Below are 13,084 nucleotides of genomic sequence, written 5' to 3' on the forward strand. Positions count from 1 at the left end.
GAGGCTGCTGAGGCGGCGGCCGCTCCCCCTGGAACCCCGGCCCTGCTGCTTCCCCCCGGGCCCCCGGTCGGCGGCGGCGGCCCCGGGGCGCCCCCCTCCCCCCCGGCTGTGGCGGCCGCGGCGGCGGCGGCGGGAAGCAGCGGGGCTGGGGTTCCAGGGGGAGCGGCCGCCGCCTCAGCAGCCTCTTCGTCGTCCGCCTCGTCTTCGTCTTCGTCATCGTCCTCAGCCTCCTCTGGGCCGGCCCTGCTCCGGGTGGGCCCGGGCTTCGACGCGGCGCTGCAGGTCTCGGCCGCCATCGGCACCAACCTGCGCCGGTTCCGGGCCGTGTTTGGGGAGAGCGGCGGGGGAGGCGGCAGCGGAGAGGTAAGGGGGCGAGGAACCCCCAGGCCCGGGGTCTCGACCCTCTGCGGAGCCCCCTCCCCTCCCCCATCCGGGATTGTGGAGCATCCCAATTCCGGGACCCTCCTGGGGTCCCTGACCCGGGGCAAACGGCCCTCCCATCTTGGGACCCCCCCCCCCCGCCATACATGGGTGCAGACCCCTAGGCGCCCCCACCCCGGGGTTTGGACCCATCTGGCTAAAGGCGTTTGCCCCCCGCCTCCTTCCCCTGACCCTTCCCCAAATCCCTTGGCACAGACCCCTCGCCGGGGTTTCCCATCCCGGGACTGAACCCCTCCTCCCTTTCACAGATTACCTCATCCGAGCAAGATTCCTCCCTCCCTCCCTCCTAGAGACCTGATCCCGCCACATCCCCGCCTCCCTCTCTGGGCAGATGTTTTACTCTTGGGGCAGTTTTCCTCTTGGGCATCTCTCGGGTGATGGCCTCATCCAGGGCCACGTTCTTCTCCTACCCCTTGGGGACCGATGTCTCTTCCAGCACCTTGCTTCCGAAAACCTGATGAACCCTCGCCCCATCCCCGGGCCAGGTCCCTGCACTACCAGCCACTCCCCCTTCCTTCACCTCCACCCTCCACCCCCCACCCCGTGCAGAGAGATCGTCCCTCCTCCTTCCCTACCCCGCCAGGAAGAATCTACTTTCCTCTTCACCTTGCCTCCCTTCACCTCCTTTCCCGCTGAAGATAACGGTGATCTCCTCGACCAGCAGTCTGTTTCCCCCATCTTACAGAGCTACAGTTTCTAGCCTATTGGTAGCAGGGAGTTACTCTACCTTCACTCCACCCTTTCCCTCCTTTAGAATGAAGGATTGGTGGCATCTTTGAGAGGAAAACAGTCCACTGTCCCCTAGGCTCAGAGAGGAGCCGCTTTCCACCGTTCCCCCTGGAGAGGAGGCAGGCTTTCCCTCCAGCTCTGGGGAAGGGGGCCCCTGTGAGGGGAGGTGTTTGTGGGGGGACTTGGGCAGCATCCTCCCAGGGGAAGCAGCTGCTCTCCTACCCCACCCACTGCGCCTGAGAGCACGCAGTCTCCAGCCCTAGCTCCCTCCCGCCCTTCTCCTTTTCTCCGTCATTTCACTATTGATCCACCTTTTCCTAGGCCAATCCTGGGGCTTGGAAGGGGTGGGGGAAGCAGGGTTGGGGTGAGGAGAGTAGATAAGGGACAGTTTTACTTGATTATGCTTCTGGTGGTGGTTGCTTTTGGTTGGGGGAAAGAGGGGGGCCATGAAGCAAAGTTATTCCTTAGAAGGAGGAGTTAGGGTTATCTCTCTGATTCTTATAGGGGGACCCAAGGTGGATGAAGGCTCAAGAGTTTTGCCCCTTCCCCGTTAGTACTGGGGCAGGAATGGGGATGCCTTGATCAGCGTTACTCAGCCCCCTTCAGCAAAAAGGAAAGTTGCCCTGGGAAGGGAAGTTGAGTTCAGGTTCAGCCAGTGGCGTTGCGTATTTGTTTTCCATTGGATGCAGAAGGGGGAGTTTGAATTGTAGGGGAGGGGGGATGAGATGGGGGATGCTAGGAGGAGGAAGAGCAGCTGCTAGGGGCTGAAGCGAAGGGGGGGGGGGTAGGGGGTTGCTGCTCTGGAGTGCTCTTGATTGAAACAGAAAGGGAAAGATAACAACCAGCCGTTTCCTGCGTGCTCTGCCGTTGGTCCCGGGCAAACCCCTTGTCCCCTATTGTGCCCTGCACCCCTTTAGATATACGGAAGGATCCTGGGAAGAAGGGGAGGGAGAAGATCCCAGAGACCCTCGCCCCTCCTTTCAAGGAGCTGGCATTTTTTAGTTGTTAGTCTTCCTGCCTCCTTTTAAAAATCGTTTCTAAGGCAGCCTGATCAGGAGACTGACAACAGCCCGCCTTCTGACAGAGCAAGGAGGACATGATGGGGGCGTGTTCCTTGCTATGTAGCTAGCCGCAGCGTCCCTTTTCCCTGCCTCTCTCCGCTCTGTCTCCACCTCCTTTTCCCAGCCTTCAGAAGGCAGCTGCAGTCAGCAGGGTTGTTTGAGACTATTTATTGGTTGCTGTAGATTATTATTTTTTTTTGAAAGGCCAATTCTGTATTTTTTAAGCTAACAACACAGATCCCATGTAGTTGGAGAACCAAAGGCCTCATACATGACAAAAAGACTGAACCGTTCAGGTTACTTGCATGGAGTTGGTGCTTAAATGTGAGTTGATTTTGCTTTTTTAAAAGATACGGCAGCAAAAAAAAAAAAAAAAAAAAAAAAAAAGACTTACTGACATTTCATTTACCTGCTTATTTTCAAAATTGAGACTTGCCTGGTTATATGTAGAATTTTAGCCCCATGTATATTTGAGTATGATAAGAAAGTCTCTATTAGGAGAAGTTAGTCTATTTTAAAGGGATCTTGAGACGTATTTTCTCCTTGTGTAGCATGCTTATGTATTTTGTATTGAGGGACCAAGTGTTCACATTCCAAATGTTATCACCTATTCAAAAGCAAAGTTTTATGCTGACAGCTTCCAATCGTAGCTTTTCAAGAGACTGGTTAGAAAGAGAACCACCTGGATTCAGGGACCTAATGTCTGGGCACCAGAATATTTTATCTGTTGGTCTTTGACAAATCACTTTTAAAGTTTTAATCAGGTGCTAACACTTCCTTATCCACTGGCATTATTTTGCTTAGCAGTAGTGTGTAGTGTAAAGCCTGTTAAGGAATTGCAGTTACTTCAAATAAGATCATATTAGTACGTTTTTTTTTTTTTTCTTTAAAACTTTTGCCTGAACAGTTGTTGCTGCTTGACAATGAGAAGAGTGGTTGACTCCTTATACTAAATTTCAGTATTTTTTCTGAATTGGGTTTGAATGAGCTGTTGTTCCATTGGTAAGCTTTTTATGTGGTAGAGGCAATCTAAGATGTATATGGGTTGATGGTATGTGTTGATTAGTACTAACCCATAGTATGGTTCAGTACTAAACCGTAGTGATTGGGTCCTTTGACCTGGTAGTTTTCAGTGTAGAAACCAAGCGTTTTGTTACAGAGTCTCACAAATCAATGATAAGATTCCAGAGGGGAAGTTCAGGGTTCCCCTGGGCTGACATAGAATTCTAAAGATTGTTTCTCAGAATTCACTCACAGATCTGTATCAAGTCTTGTCTGGATTCATGAAGAAATGGTTTGGTGACCTAAAATGAGTCTAGCCTCTTGAAATTCTGGTTTGCTTTAAGGGAATGATGACAATAACTTGTCTATAACAAAATGTAAGCTGATACTTACACAGCTAGTAAGTTCAGGTGGTTGAAAGGTGATAGAACTTCCAGATCACTTCCCTGTTTAAACTCCTTTCGCCATGGAGACTTGTCCTTCACTGCCACAGGTCCATAACTTCCCTTGTACTGAGTATCTCTGGGTAACAACTACATGTAACAGTTCTTCATGACCAACTTCTGTCAGGACGGGATTATTTTAAGCAAATATTTAGGTGTTGCTGGTCTCCTCTGTTTCAGCTTTTTGTCTGACAATCAGGAAGCCAAATTTAACTTTGATTTAACTGAGCACAGTAAGAAATCACAGAGGTCTGCTTCTTCGTCTCCCTTTCCCCTCCACACTGTCCCACTTTTCTGAGGATTGTCTCAGGTACTGTTAATGCCACCATACGGTGCCATCTCAATAAACATGGCACAGCATCTTCTCTGTCGACTCGAATTTGAGCTGTTTTTAATAGAAACCCCAGAAATGGTTTATGTATCAGCAGCTAGTCTTTGGTTATTACTTTCACAGTCCACTTACCTTCTTCCTTAACCACCTCATAAAATGTTAAAGGCAGAATTTCCCTTGCGATCATAACATGGCACATTTTAAGTAGATCTAAGTTGAAATTGAATGACAGCATTGGTTGATACTTGTTTTCATTCGAAATGGCAGTTTAGTTGAGGTGGACCAAGGCACGCTCTCGGGTTGGGCCTAGAAAAGATGATGTTCCTGTAGGCCAAGGGTAGTTGGAGAGTGATTTTGTTTTTTGTTTTGGATGTTCACTGGGCATGTGTACCAAGAGGGGGAGTTGTTCCATCATCACCTTTACAGCTAATCCTGAGCTTGACAGAAAGAAAGTGAAGCAGAGAACACTAGTGGAGCAGATGACACTGGTCATCTCTCATTGACCAGTGATGGGACCTTGGGCAGTTCACTTTTAACCTTACATATCTGATCTGTAAAATGAAAAGGTCGGGCTAAATATTAGCTCCTGAATCTTTTCTGCTCCAGTATTCTCATTCGTTTCTATTCTATTATTTTTGGGGGGCCGGGTCAGAACTTTGTATTCTGAGTTTATTTAAAGAGTCAAGAGTCTGTGAGCCTACTTGGTAATTTGTAATGTTAGTTAGTCCGTTTGCCCAGTTAACTGGTGTTATCATTGGGAAGAGAAATTCCAGCTTAGTGGGAAAGTTTTCATTGTATGAAGATAGAAGGACTTACCTGTATGGGAGAAGCTCTTTGCTGAAATTGACCAATTTCATTTCTAGAAAGTTGAAGATCAGATTTTAAATACAAGTCATTGTCTTGTGTTTAGAGGCCCTCTTGTTTGGCTGACTTTTGTTTCAGGTTTTCAGTGTCGTGGATTCCGGACTGCAAAAGGGAAGTATTTCAGTCCAGGTGGTGTATTCCTTTAGGTGGGACAGCTTTTAAATGAGAAGAAAACTTCTGTGCACTAACGAATATATGAATCCAGAGTGACAGTACCTACGTTGCCCGGAGTAGCTGTTACTAAGCTGTGAAGTGTAGGACTTTGGTGTATACTGAGCATCAGAAAGGCAGTCTTGAGAACTTTTCTTCATTCTCACTGAAAAGCATATGACATGTCCCCAGTCTTTTCCTTCCATTTAATATTCTGAAGGCACAGTTCTTCCCCTTTAGTGAATCATCCTTCACAAAATAGTGATTTGCCTCCTGACTGGAAGTGGAGAAGAGAAACTACTCCCATCTTGACTCACTTTCCATCTCTTTGCTCACCTTGGAGCTGTCCCTCCGTGGAGCATCCGTGGAGGCTCTGGGCAGACTCCGAATTGCCTTCCTTGCCCCGTAGCTGGGGGCAGGGGAGGGGGGCAACGGTGCCTTGCTTGCTCGGAGGCAGAACAGACTCTCTTCTCTCTCTTTTGGAGACTCACTGTTTTAATTGTAGGTCTCCTAATTAAGATCTCTTTGTGCCTGCCCACATTCCACTAGTGTTGGCACAGAACTTCAGTTTCCTTCTAGCACTTAACTTGAAGGCCTTTGGTAGGGCCTTTTGTGAATATCTTGTCTTTCCATTTTTCCTCTGCCAAGGTGGAAAGCCCAGTGGCATAGACCTTTGAGAAAGGGGGAAGCTATGTGACTGTCACTACTTTGGGAGGAATTTATTCTAGGATTGCTGGGATGGGAACTTCTTTTGTTTGCACATGTTATTTCCAGGGATTAAGAAAGGTTACATTACTCATGAGTCTGACATAACATACCTGTACTTTCTAAATCCTATTTTTAACCCCATGGGCCCTAGCGGAAAGAGGAAGCCTGAAGAGCTCACTGTTAGAAAAAAGTATTTGTGTGGGTCTTACCTAGTTTGGTCTAAAGCTTGGTAAATACAACTTTATCATGGAGTAAATCACACACACTCGGGATTTGTGTGGACCGGTAGGTTGTGAAGAAAATCATATGAAGTTATTGATCTGCTCCTCAACTGTATCGGATTGTAAAACGCAGACTGAATGAACATTAACTTTCAGGTTTGAATGAACTTTTTTCATTAGCAAAGACTTCAGGAGGTTCTAGAAATTATTGAGTTAATTAAGAATACTCTTGTAGGTTCCAGTATTTCTTGAGAAGTTCAGGAATTGGCTAGGCTTCTAGAGTAGTTTCAGAGTAGTAAGTCAAATAATTGGAAAATGTCATTTCACTTCACTTTCCATCATCATATCACTGCTCTAAATGCAGCCTGGCCTTTAATGGATTTCAGTGTGGCATGTGAGAGGAAATGCAGTCTTTATTAGGAAAAAGGAATCTTAAATCCTTCACCTGGACCCAGATGGTTTCATTGATCACATCAGTATGGGGCAGGCAGACAAAGGGCCACTTTTTTTGTTGTTATTGTCATTTCATTGGTTGTGAAGAAGGCCTGAAAGGAGGAAGTACAGGATCTTTATGGCATGCATTAAATAAAGCTGGAGGCCCGCGCTCTTATACCTGAGTGGGTGGTTTTATGGCCTAATTCTCTAATTGCTGGCATTTATGACAGTGTGGATGCTACTGGCCCTGTGGCCGAGGCCGATTATATTGGGAATAGGGAGAGAAAAGGGGTCCTTTTGTTAGCCTTTTCATTTTCCCCCTCAATAAGATCTCTGAGAAAGCCCTGAGGAAATACACAGACACTTGAACGGAGGGAATGACATCCCATAAAATGGTCCTTTATGTTTTTAAAAAGGATGAGCTGCTTTTCTTGACCTATCCAGAGAAATCCATACCACCACTGTTAAATATTTCAATGAGCTTGTACCTTGTCAGGTTACACACCAGGGGAAGCCGACCATGAGGCTACACTGCCAGACGCTTGCTTTCAAAGACTAAGATATTTGAAAGACGGGTTTGGTCGTGTGATTTGTAGTTGTTTGGGACGATGGAAGTCCTCTGGTAGGATTAGTACGAAACTTCTCAGAGGCCACACTTGGCTAAACTTTTTAGATACCGGACATATTTAATGAGCCTTAGTTTTAAGGAAATAAAGACATAAATGTAAGAGTTAGTTGGCAGTTTTCTGTACTGGGTATGAAAATTCCCCTTCCTTTGAAATGAGTAGTTGTTTTTCTATTTGACAAATAGACCGAAGGGATTTCCCCCAGAAAACTTACCTTTAATTATCACTGCAGCAGTGCTCTGTGTCCTACCAGTGGGTTGGATCTATCCCGCTGGCATTTAGCTCTAGAGTTGGGAGTCTCTCTCATATATTTTATCTGTTTTCTTGCATTTTTGTTTTTGTGTGGTTGGAATGTTTGGGCATAGATGGTTTGATGTCTTTGAGCTGTATGAGCGATGAACCTTTCAAACATTGGGACTGTTTTAGGGAGGTCCAACCCTTCCGATCTGTGCTTTGCTGAAGCACCATTGTTTCATTCTCCTTTCACAGCATCAAAGTAACTGTGGCTTTCTGTCTTGAATTAGGAGAGTAATATTACTGGTGAGGAGTGTGGTTGGAGTACAGTTTTTTCACCAAGCCCTCCTTTGTACTATCTCAGCTCTGAAAAACTGGGAGAAGTTAATCACAAATGTCTCTATAATAAATATCTACACCTAGAGGAACAAATACGTACACATGTGTATATTCAACTTCTGTCCATCCATGAGTATTGACTAATTTTTAGATCAAACACAAACATACAACATTGTTCCTAGATGATTGCCTTTAATTATAAGCAGTAAAACCATGTGGATAACATCTCTTTAAGCTTGGTTAATGAGGAAATCCTTTTGTAATCTCTCCGGCTAGGATTTTTTATTTGTGCGTATATAAATACCTTTATAAAGGATGGGGAGAATCTCATTATCTAATCTGTAATAGTGTGAGATAGTATAGCACAGTAATTAAGAGCTGTTAAGACCATGGGCTCTGGATTTAGACTGCCTGGGTTCAAATCTTGGCTGCACCGGTTTATTGGCCGAATGACCTTGGAAAAGTTTCTTAACCTCTCCATGCTTCAGTGTCTTCATTTGTAAATTAGCAGTAATCAAGCTTCTTAAAATTATTGTGAGGCCTAATTGAAATTATGCATGCAAAGTACTCAGCAATTTGCCTGGTACATAGAAATCCCTAATTATTATTAGGACTCAAAGTCCACGAAAGTCCATGAGGGCTGTCATCTTATTTTTTTCTACCGAGATAACTGGGTTTTATTACTCTGATGTCTACGTGTATATGTGTGCACATACATACCTATTTGAGAGCTGTATAATCTTGATTTTAGAATGTTCTTGATTTGGGTCCCCGTGTCAAGTTCATTAACAAGCTAGGTGTAACCAAATTGAAGGCCAGCCACACACATCTTGGCAACAGTGGGTACCGTCGGTGTCCAAGTAGCCCATAATTAGAGATAAGGCAAAAAAGGGAGGAGAAAGAACAAGACAGTAAATAGGCAGGTAGGATACTGAGGAATTCAGTGCCTCGGTGAGTTGCATAGTTATCAGGCCAAGGCACCTTTGTGGGAGTTGCTACTTTTTGTCTCTGTAACTAGTGTTCTTTACCTTTTTATGAATGACTATGAGTACTTGGGTATCCCCTGCCATGATTCTGAGGCTCTTCAGGGTCCCCAGGTTCAGCTCCATTCGTCTATACTTGGTAACTAGTTGACATTTGCTCTCAAGTTTCAGCATGGGGAGAATTAAGTGTTGGTCTACAGAGATCAACGCGATTAATAATTTAATTATAGAATAAATGCTGAGTTGTAGGTTACCATACTGGGGCTTGGAACTTAGCTTGAGAAATACAAAATAATCACGAGTAGAATAATCAGAACCAGATTAAAGTTTAAGAATAACTAGCAGAGGGTAGTATGCTTAAGGAGGAAATATACAGTACTCCTTATCTCTTAAAAAAAGGTTTGCTGAGGGGGCGCCTGGGCGGCTCAGTCGGTTGAGCCTCCGCCTCCGCCTCCGGCTCCGGCTCAGGTCAGGATCTCACGGTTCGTGGGTTCGAGCCCCGTGTCGGGCTCTGTGCTGACAGTGCGGAGCCTGGAGCCTGCTTGGAATTCTGTGTCTCCCTCTCTCTCTGCCCGTCACCCGTTCACGCTCTGTCTCTCTCTCTCTCCTTCAAAAATAAATAAATACATTAAAAAAAATTAACAAAAAAAAAAGGTTTGCTGAAATACCGAGTATACCCCATCATCTACAGCTGGAGAAACTGAAGCACAGACAAGCTAAATGGTTTCCCGAAGTCATATGGCGAGGAGGCAACAGAGCTAGAATTCACATCTAAACCTGTGTCCATCGGAAGGCTCAGTCGTGCTCTCTCTGTTGCTGGCGTCCCCTCTGTGCTCTCCGTACCCCATCCAGTTAGTTTCGTGAGGCTTGTCCGTGATACTATTGCCGCGTTTCTTTAATCTGCCCTGCTGTTCTGTTTTTACCATCCTACTTTACATTTCCATTACCTTTGCGTGGATTATTACCATAATCTCGGAGCTGGTCTCCCTGCCTTCCTTTTCACTATAGGCAGTGTTGCCAGTGGTTTTCTTAAATATACATCTGATTATGTCACTTTATTCCTAAAACCCTTTGCCTCCTCACTGAATATAAAATAAGATTTAAAATTCTCAGTCCTTTATGGCCTACATTTCTACGTTTTAAACATTATCTCCTGAAACACACATTCTCACTTCTATGCTTCGACCATCTTGAGATGTTCTCTGTGGTCTGTCTGCACTTGCCTTTATACCTTTGCTAATGCTTCTCTTTTGCCTTAAAGTCTTTCCCATCTTGTCCTGCCTCTGGCTTATTTTTCTTTCATGGCTCAGCTCCGATCCCCAGATCCCACCTCTTCCAAGAAGCTTTGACAAATGTCACTACTAGTGGAAACTCAACTTCTCCTTTCCTCTTTTCTTACTGTACTTAATACCACCCTTAAAGAATCTACTCCAGGTTGCTTTATGTTGTAAATACTTTTGATTGTGTCTGTCTTTCCCCCGTTGGACTGTGATTTGCTTAAGACTTGACCATTTCCAAGTCACCGTTTAGGTTTTGTATTGTTTATAGTGGTGACTTTCCATATAGATGGTGGTCATTGAATGCCTGTTGAATGGAAAATTTGGTACACACACAACTTTTAGGAATACTTTGCCAGGACAGTATGACATAAGCTATTACATTGTACAAGACTTATTAATAAGCAGGCTAATTGTGAGTAGTTTTTTCAAAATAGGAAGCTAACTTAAGCGTGGCAGAGGAACGTTGAAGAGCCATCAAAGATCATTTCTGTAAAAGTACCAGGTGGGGCTTTACAAGTGATGTTGAGGTATCCTGACATGTTGCCGTCATCTTTTGTATAGATAATGCCAATGCTGACCATCCCCTCACTTGAGTGTTGTTTCCGTTTCTAGGTTCCTCAACTTAAAGGGGATGAGGAGACGTTGGAGGCGGTTCTGAGGAGACTCAAAAGATGATTATATGATTGGAAGTCAGTCCTGTGAGGAAAGGTTGGGAGAATGAAAGGTTAAGAGGCAACTTAATAACTCTTCAAAAGACACGAAAGGGTCTATCATTAGGGATGGTAACCAGTTCTTTTCCCACTCAGTGGATACTAGAGTAAGAGAGAAATAGGTTTAAACTGAAGCGAAGGGTAGATACGTAAAGAACTCGTTACTAATGACGTTTGTCATTATAGTGACGATGAAAAAGATAACCAGAATAGCTTTATGATCTTCTGTGGAGGTGAATTTTTAAAGTACGGTCCTGCCTGTATACGTATAAGATGACCTCTCAAGCTACCTTCTCATTCTGTGAATCAATAAGTGTATTTTTATTCAGATCTTAGAGGATCTGAATAAATAAATAAAGCATGGATTATGTTTTAGCCTTCTTAATGTTCCCCCAGGGGTCCTGGGGCCTTACTGGCTCCCTGAGTATTTGACTTGAATCGTCAATTTGTGGCAATAATTAACTTTCAGTAGTCAGCTCCAGAGAAATGTCTGTATGCAATGATGTTATAGTGGTTTTATAGGCGAATAAGACTTCAGTAAATGGAGCTAAGAGAGAAATCTTAACATCCAGAGAAACTGGGGAAAACAGTAGGTGCGGTCTCAATATAGGAAACAAGTGTTTGTAGCTTTTATGTCCGTTTTCAGTTGTAGTTTCAAGAGACGTGCTGCAGAATAGCCCTTGGTAAGGTTTCCACTGCTTGTGGACCTACTCTAACGAGTGCTTTGTAAATCCTTTCCTGTCTAATACAAGTTTGCTTCATGCGAATGAGGATTACAAAGGCTTCTGACCCTTGGTTTTTGAGGCTGCGTGGAGGGCTTGCATCACTCAGAATGAAACCTTTTTAGATATGTTGGGTTGCAGAAAGCATTTCCTGTACAGTCAGAGTGAAAACTGTGAATTGGGATTATTCATATAGATTACAAGAGTCTGGGCAGAACCGATATTTGCGCCAGCTCCTTTTTCTCCCAATTCTTAGTTCCAAAATCTTCATTGTTTTACTGAAGCTTTAGAACTTTGAATTTAGTCCTGGAATTGTATATAAATTCCTTCTTTTAGGTGAAGTGGTCACGAGATTTATTTAAGGTTATATACATATAATGAGGTTTCTAAGTTGCAAATAGTAAATGCTGTCTACTCTTAACCAGACAGTCTCAGTAAATGACTGGAGGTCAGAGATGTAGCTGGCTTCTTGCAGGAATTCTGCAAGGTGGCAAAGTGAGGGCGCTTTGGACTCCCTAATTGTAAAATCGGGTGTCACTTAAGAAGCTCTGGGAGTTGGAAATATAAGAGATTCTTACTTTTTCTGGAACTTTTCATTGCTAGTCCTACAGGTATAAATTCAGAAAGCGAGCGATTATGAACACAAAGAATAATTCTCATGATTCTTTATTCTACTTGAGAGACTCTAGAGGTGGAGTAATAATAAAAAAAAAAATACCGGGGACTTTTTTTTTTTTTTTGAATAGGTTAATGCCACAGAATGTAGGCTTCTCAGAATGTGATGGCAAACTTCCAAATATGATGTGGTAGTCAGAGGAGAGTCAGTTGGTTTTTCAAGATACAAAGAACACGAAACTTCCCAGCTCCTATATTGAACATTAATTCCTGAAAAATATTAGGTCAAAATGATGTTGGCTGACTCGGTGGCTTTGTGGTTTTGCCAAGGAGAATGTTGACACTTTTGACATCTAACTTCATGTTGCTCCTTCAGAAAACTGACTTTACCGAATGATAAACCCGGTTTACCTTCAGAGAGAAGGAAGTGAAAACCTCGTGTTACTGTAGTTGCTATTGGTCATTCAACAGTGCGTCTATCTTCCCAGAAGGAAGGATGCACCCTGACTTTTGTACCAAGATATGACCAACAAGCTGGAAGAAAAAAGCTGCAGTTTCATGGTAGAAACTTGTAATTGAATGAGCGTATAACTCAGAATGAAGTTAATTACTTAAAGTTGGCATATGGGGGACCCAAACCTCTTGGAATAAAAAGAACCATCTCTGAAAACAATGTTGGTGTTTGTTTGCTTAATTTTTCTAGCCTATTCAAAGGGATCTGGTCATGTTGTGGTACTTTCCTTTTAGAGAAGAATAAACCCTGTGAATGATGATGATGAACTTCATTTCTACAGTATATCAGGCTTATTTATTTCTTCTGCTTCAGACTTGGAACCTAGGAGTCTGGAAATATACCTTTCTTGATCAGTTTTGGTTTGGTTTTTTAAGATCCTGCAAAATCATTTGGGACATTGCCAAGAATCTGTCTAGCTTACTATCTGATGTAGTGTGTTCATTTGCTGTGTTTCTTTTCTTCTCTCTTTCTCCTCTCCTCTCCTCTCCTCTCCTCTCCTCTCCTCTCCTCTCCTCTCCTCTCCTCCCCTCCCCTCCCCTCCCCTCCCCTTCCCCTCCCCTTCCCTTCCCTTCCTTCCCTTCCCTTTCTTTCCTTCCTTCCTTCCTTCCTTCCTTCCTTCCTTCCTTCCTTCCTTCCTTTCCCTTCCCTTCCCTTCCCTTCCCTTCCCTTCCCTTCC

The 13,084-nt window shown here is 44.2% G+C and overlaps 1 protein-coding gene and 1 long non-coding RNA gene across 2 annotated transcripts in view; both read left to right on the forward strand.

Moving 5' to 3' along the window:
* The window catches only part of KMT2A (lysine methyltransferase 2A), an 85,100-nt gene that overhangs the window by 502 nt on the left and 71,514 nt on the right, over positions 1-13,084 (forward strand). Inside the window, exon 2 of the mRNA XM_040483191.1 lies at positions 18-363. Within this exon, the coding sequence (XP_040339125.1) occupies positions 18-363 (346 nt within the window). The remainder of the gene's footprint in view (positions 1-17; positions 364-13,084) is intronic.
* On the forward strand, positions 2,470-12,567 carry LOC121035471 (uncharacterized). Its single transcript, XR_005792910.1, has 2 exons — positions 2,470-2,555; positions 10,460-12,567. It is a non-coding gene; the product is annotated as an uncharacterized LOC121035471 (long non-coding RNA).

Source organism: Herpailurus yagouaroundi, unplaced genomic scaffold (genome assembly GCF_014898765.1).
Source record: "Herpailurus yagouaroundi ecotype Mexico unplaced genomic scaffold, PumYag 161, whole genome shotgun sequence".
Taxonomy (NCBI): domain Eukaryota; kingdom Metazoa; phylum Chordata; class Mammalia; order Carnivora; family Felidae; genus Herpailurus; species Herpailurus yagouaroundi.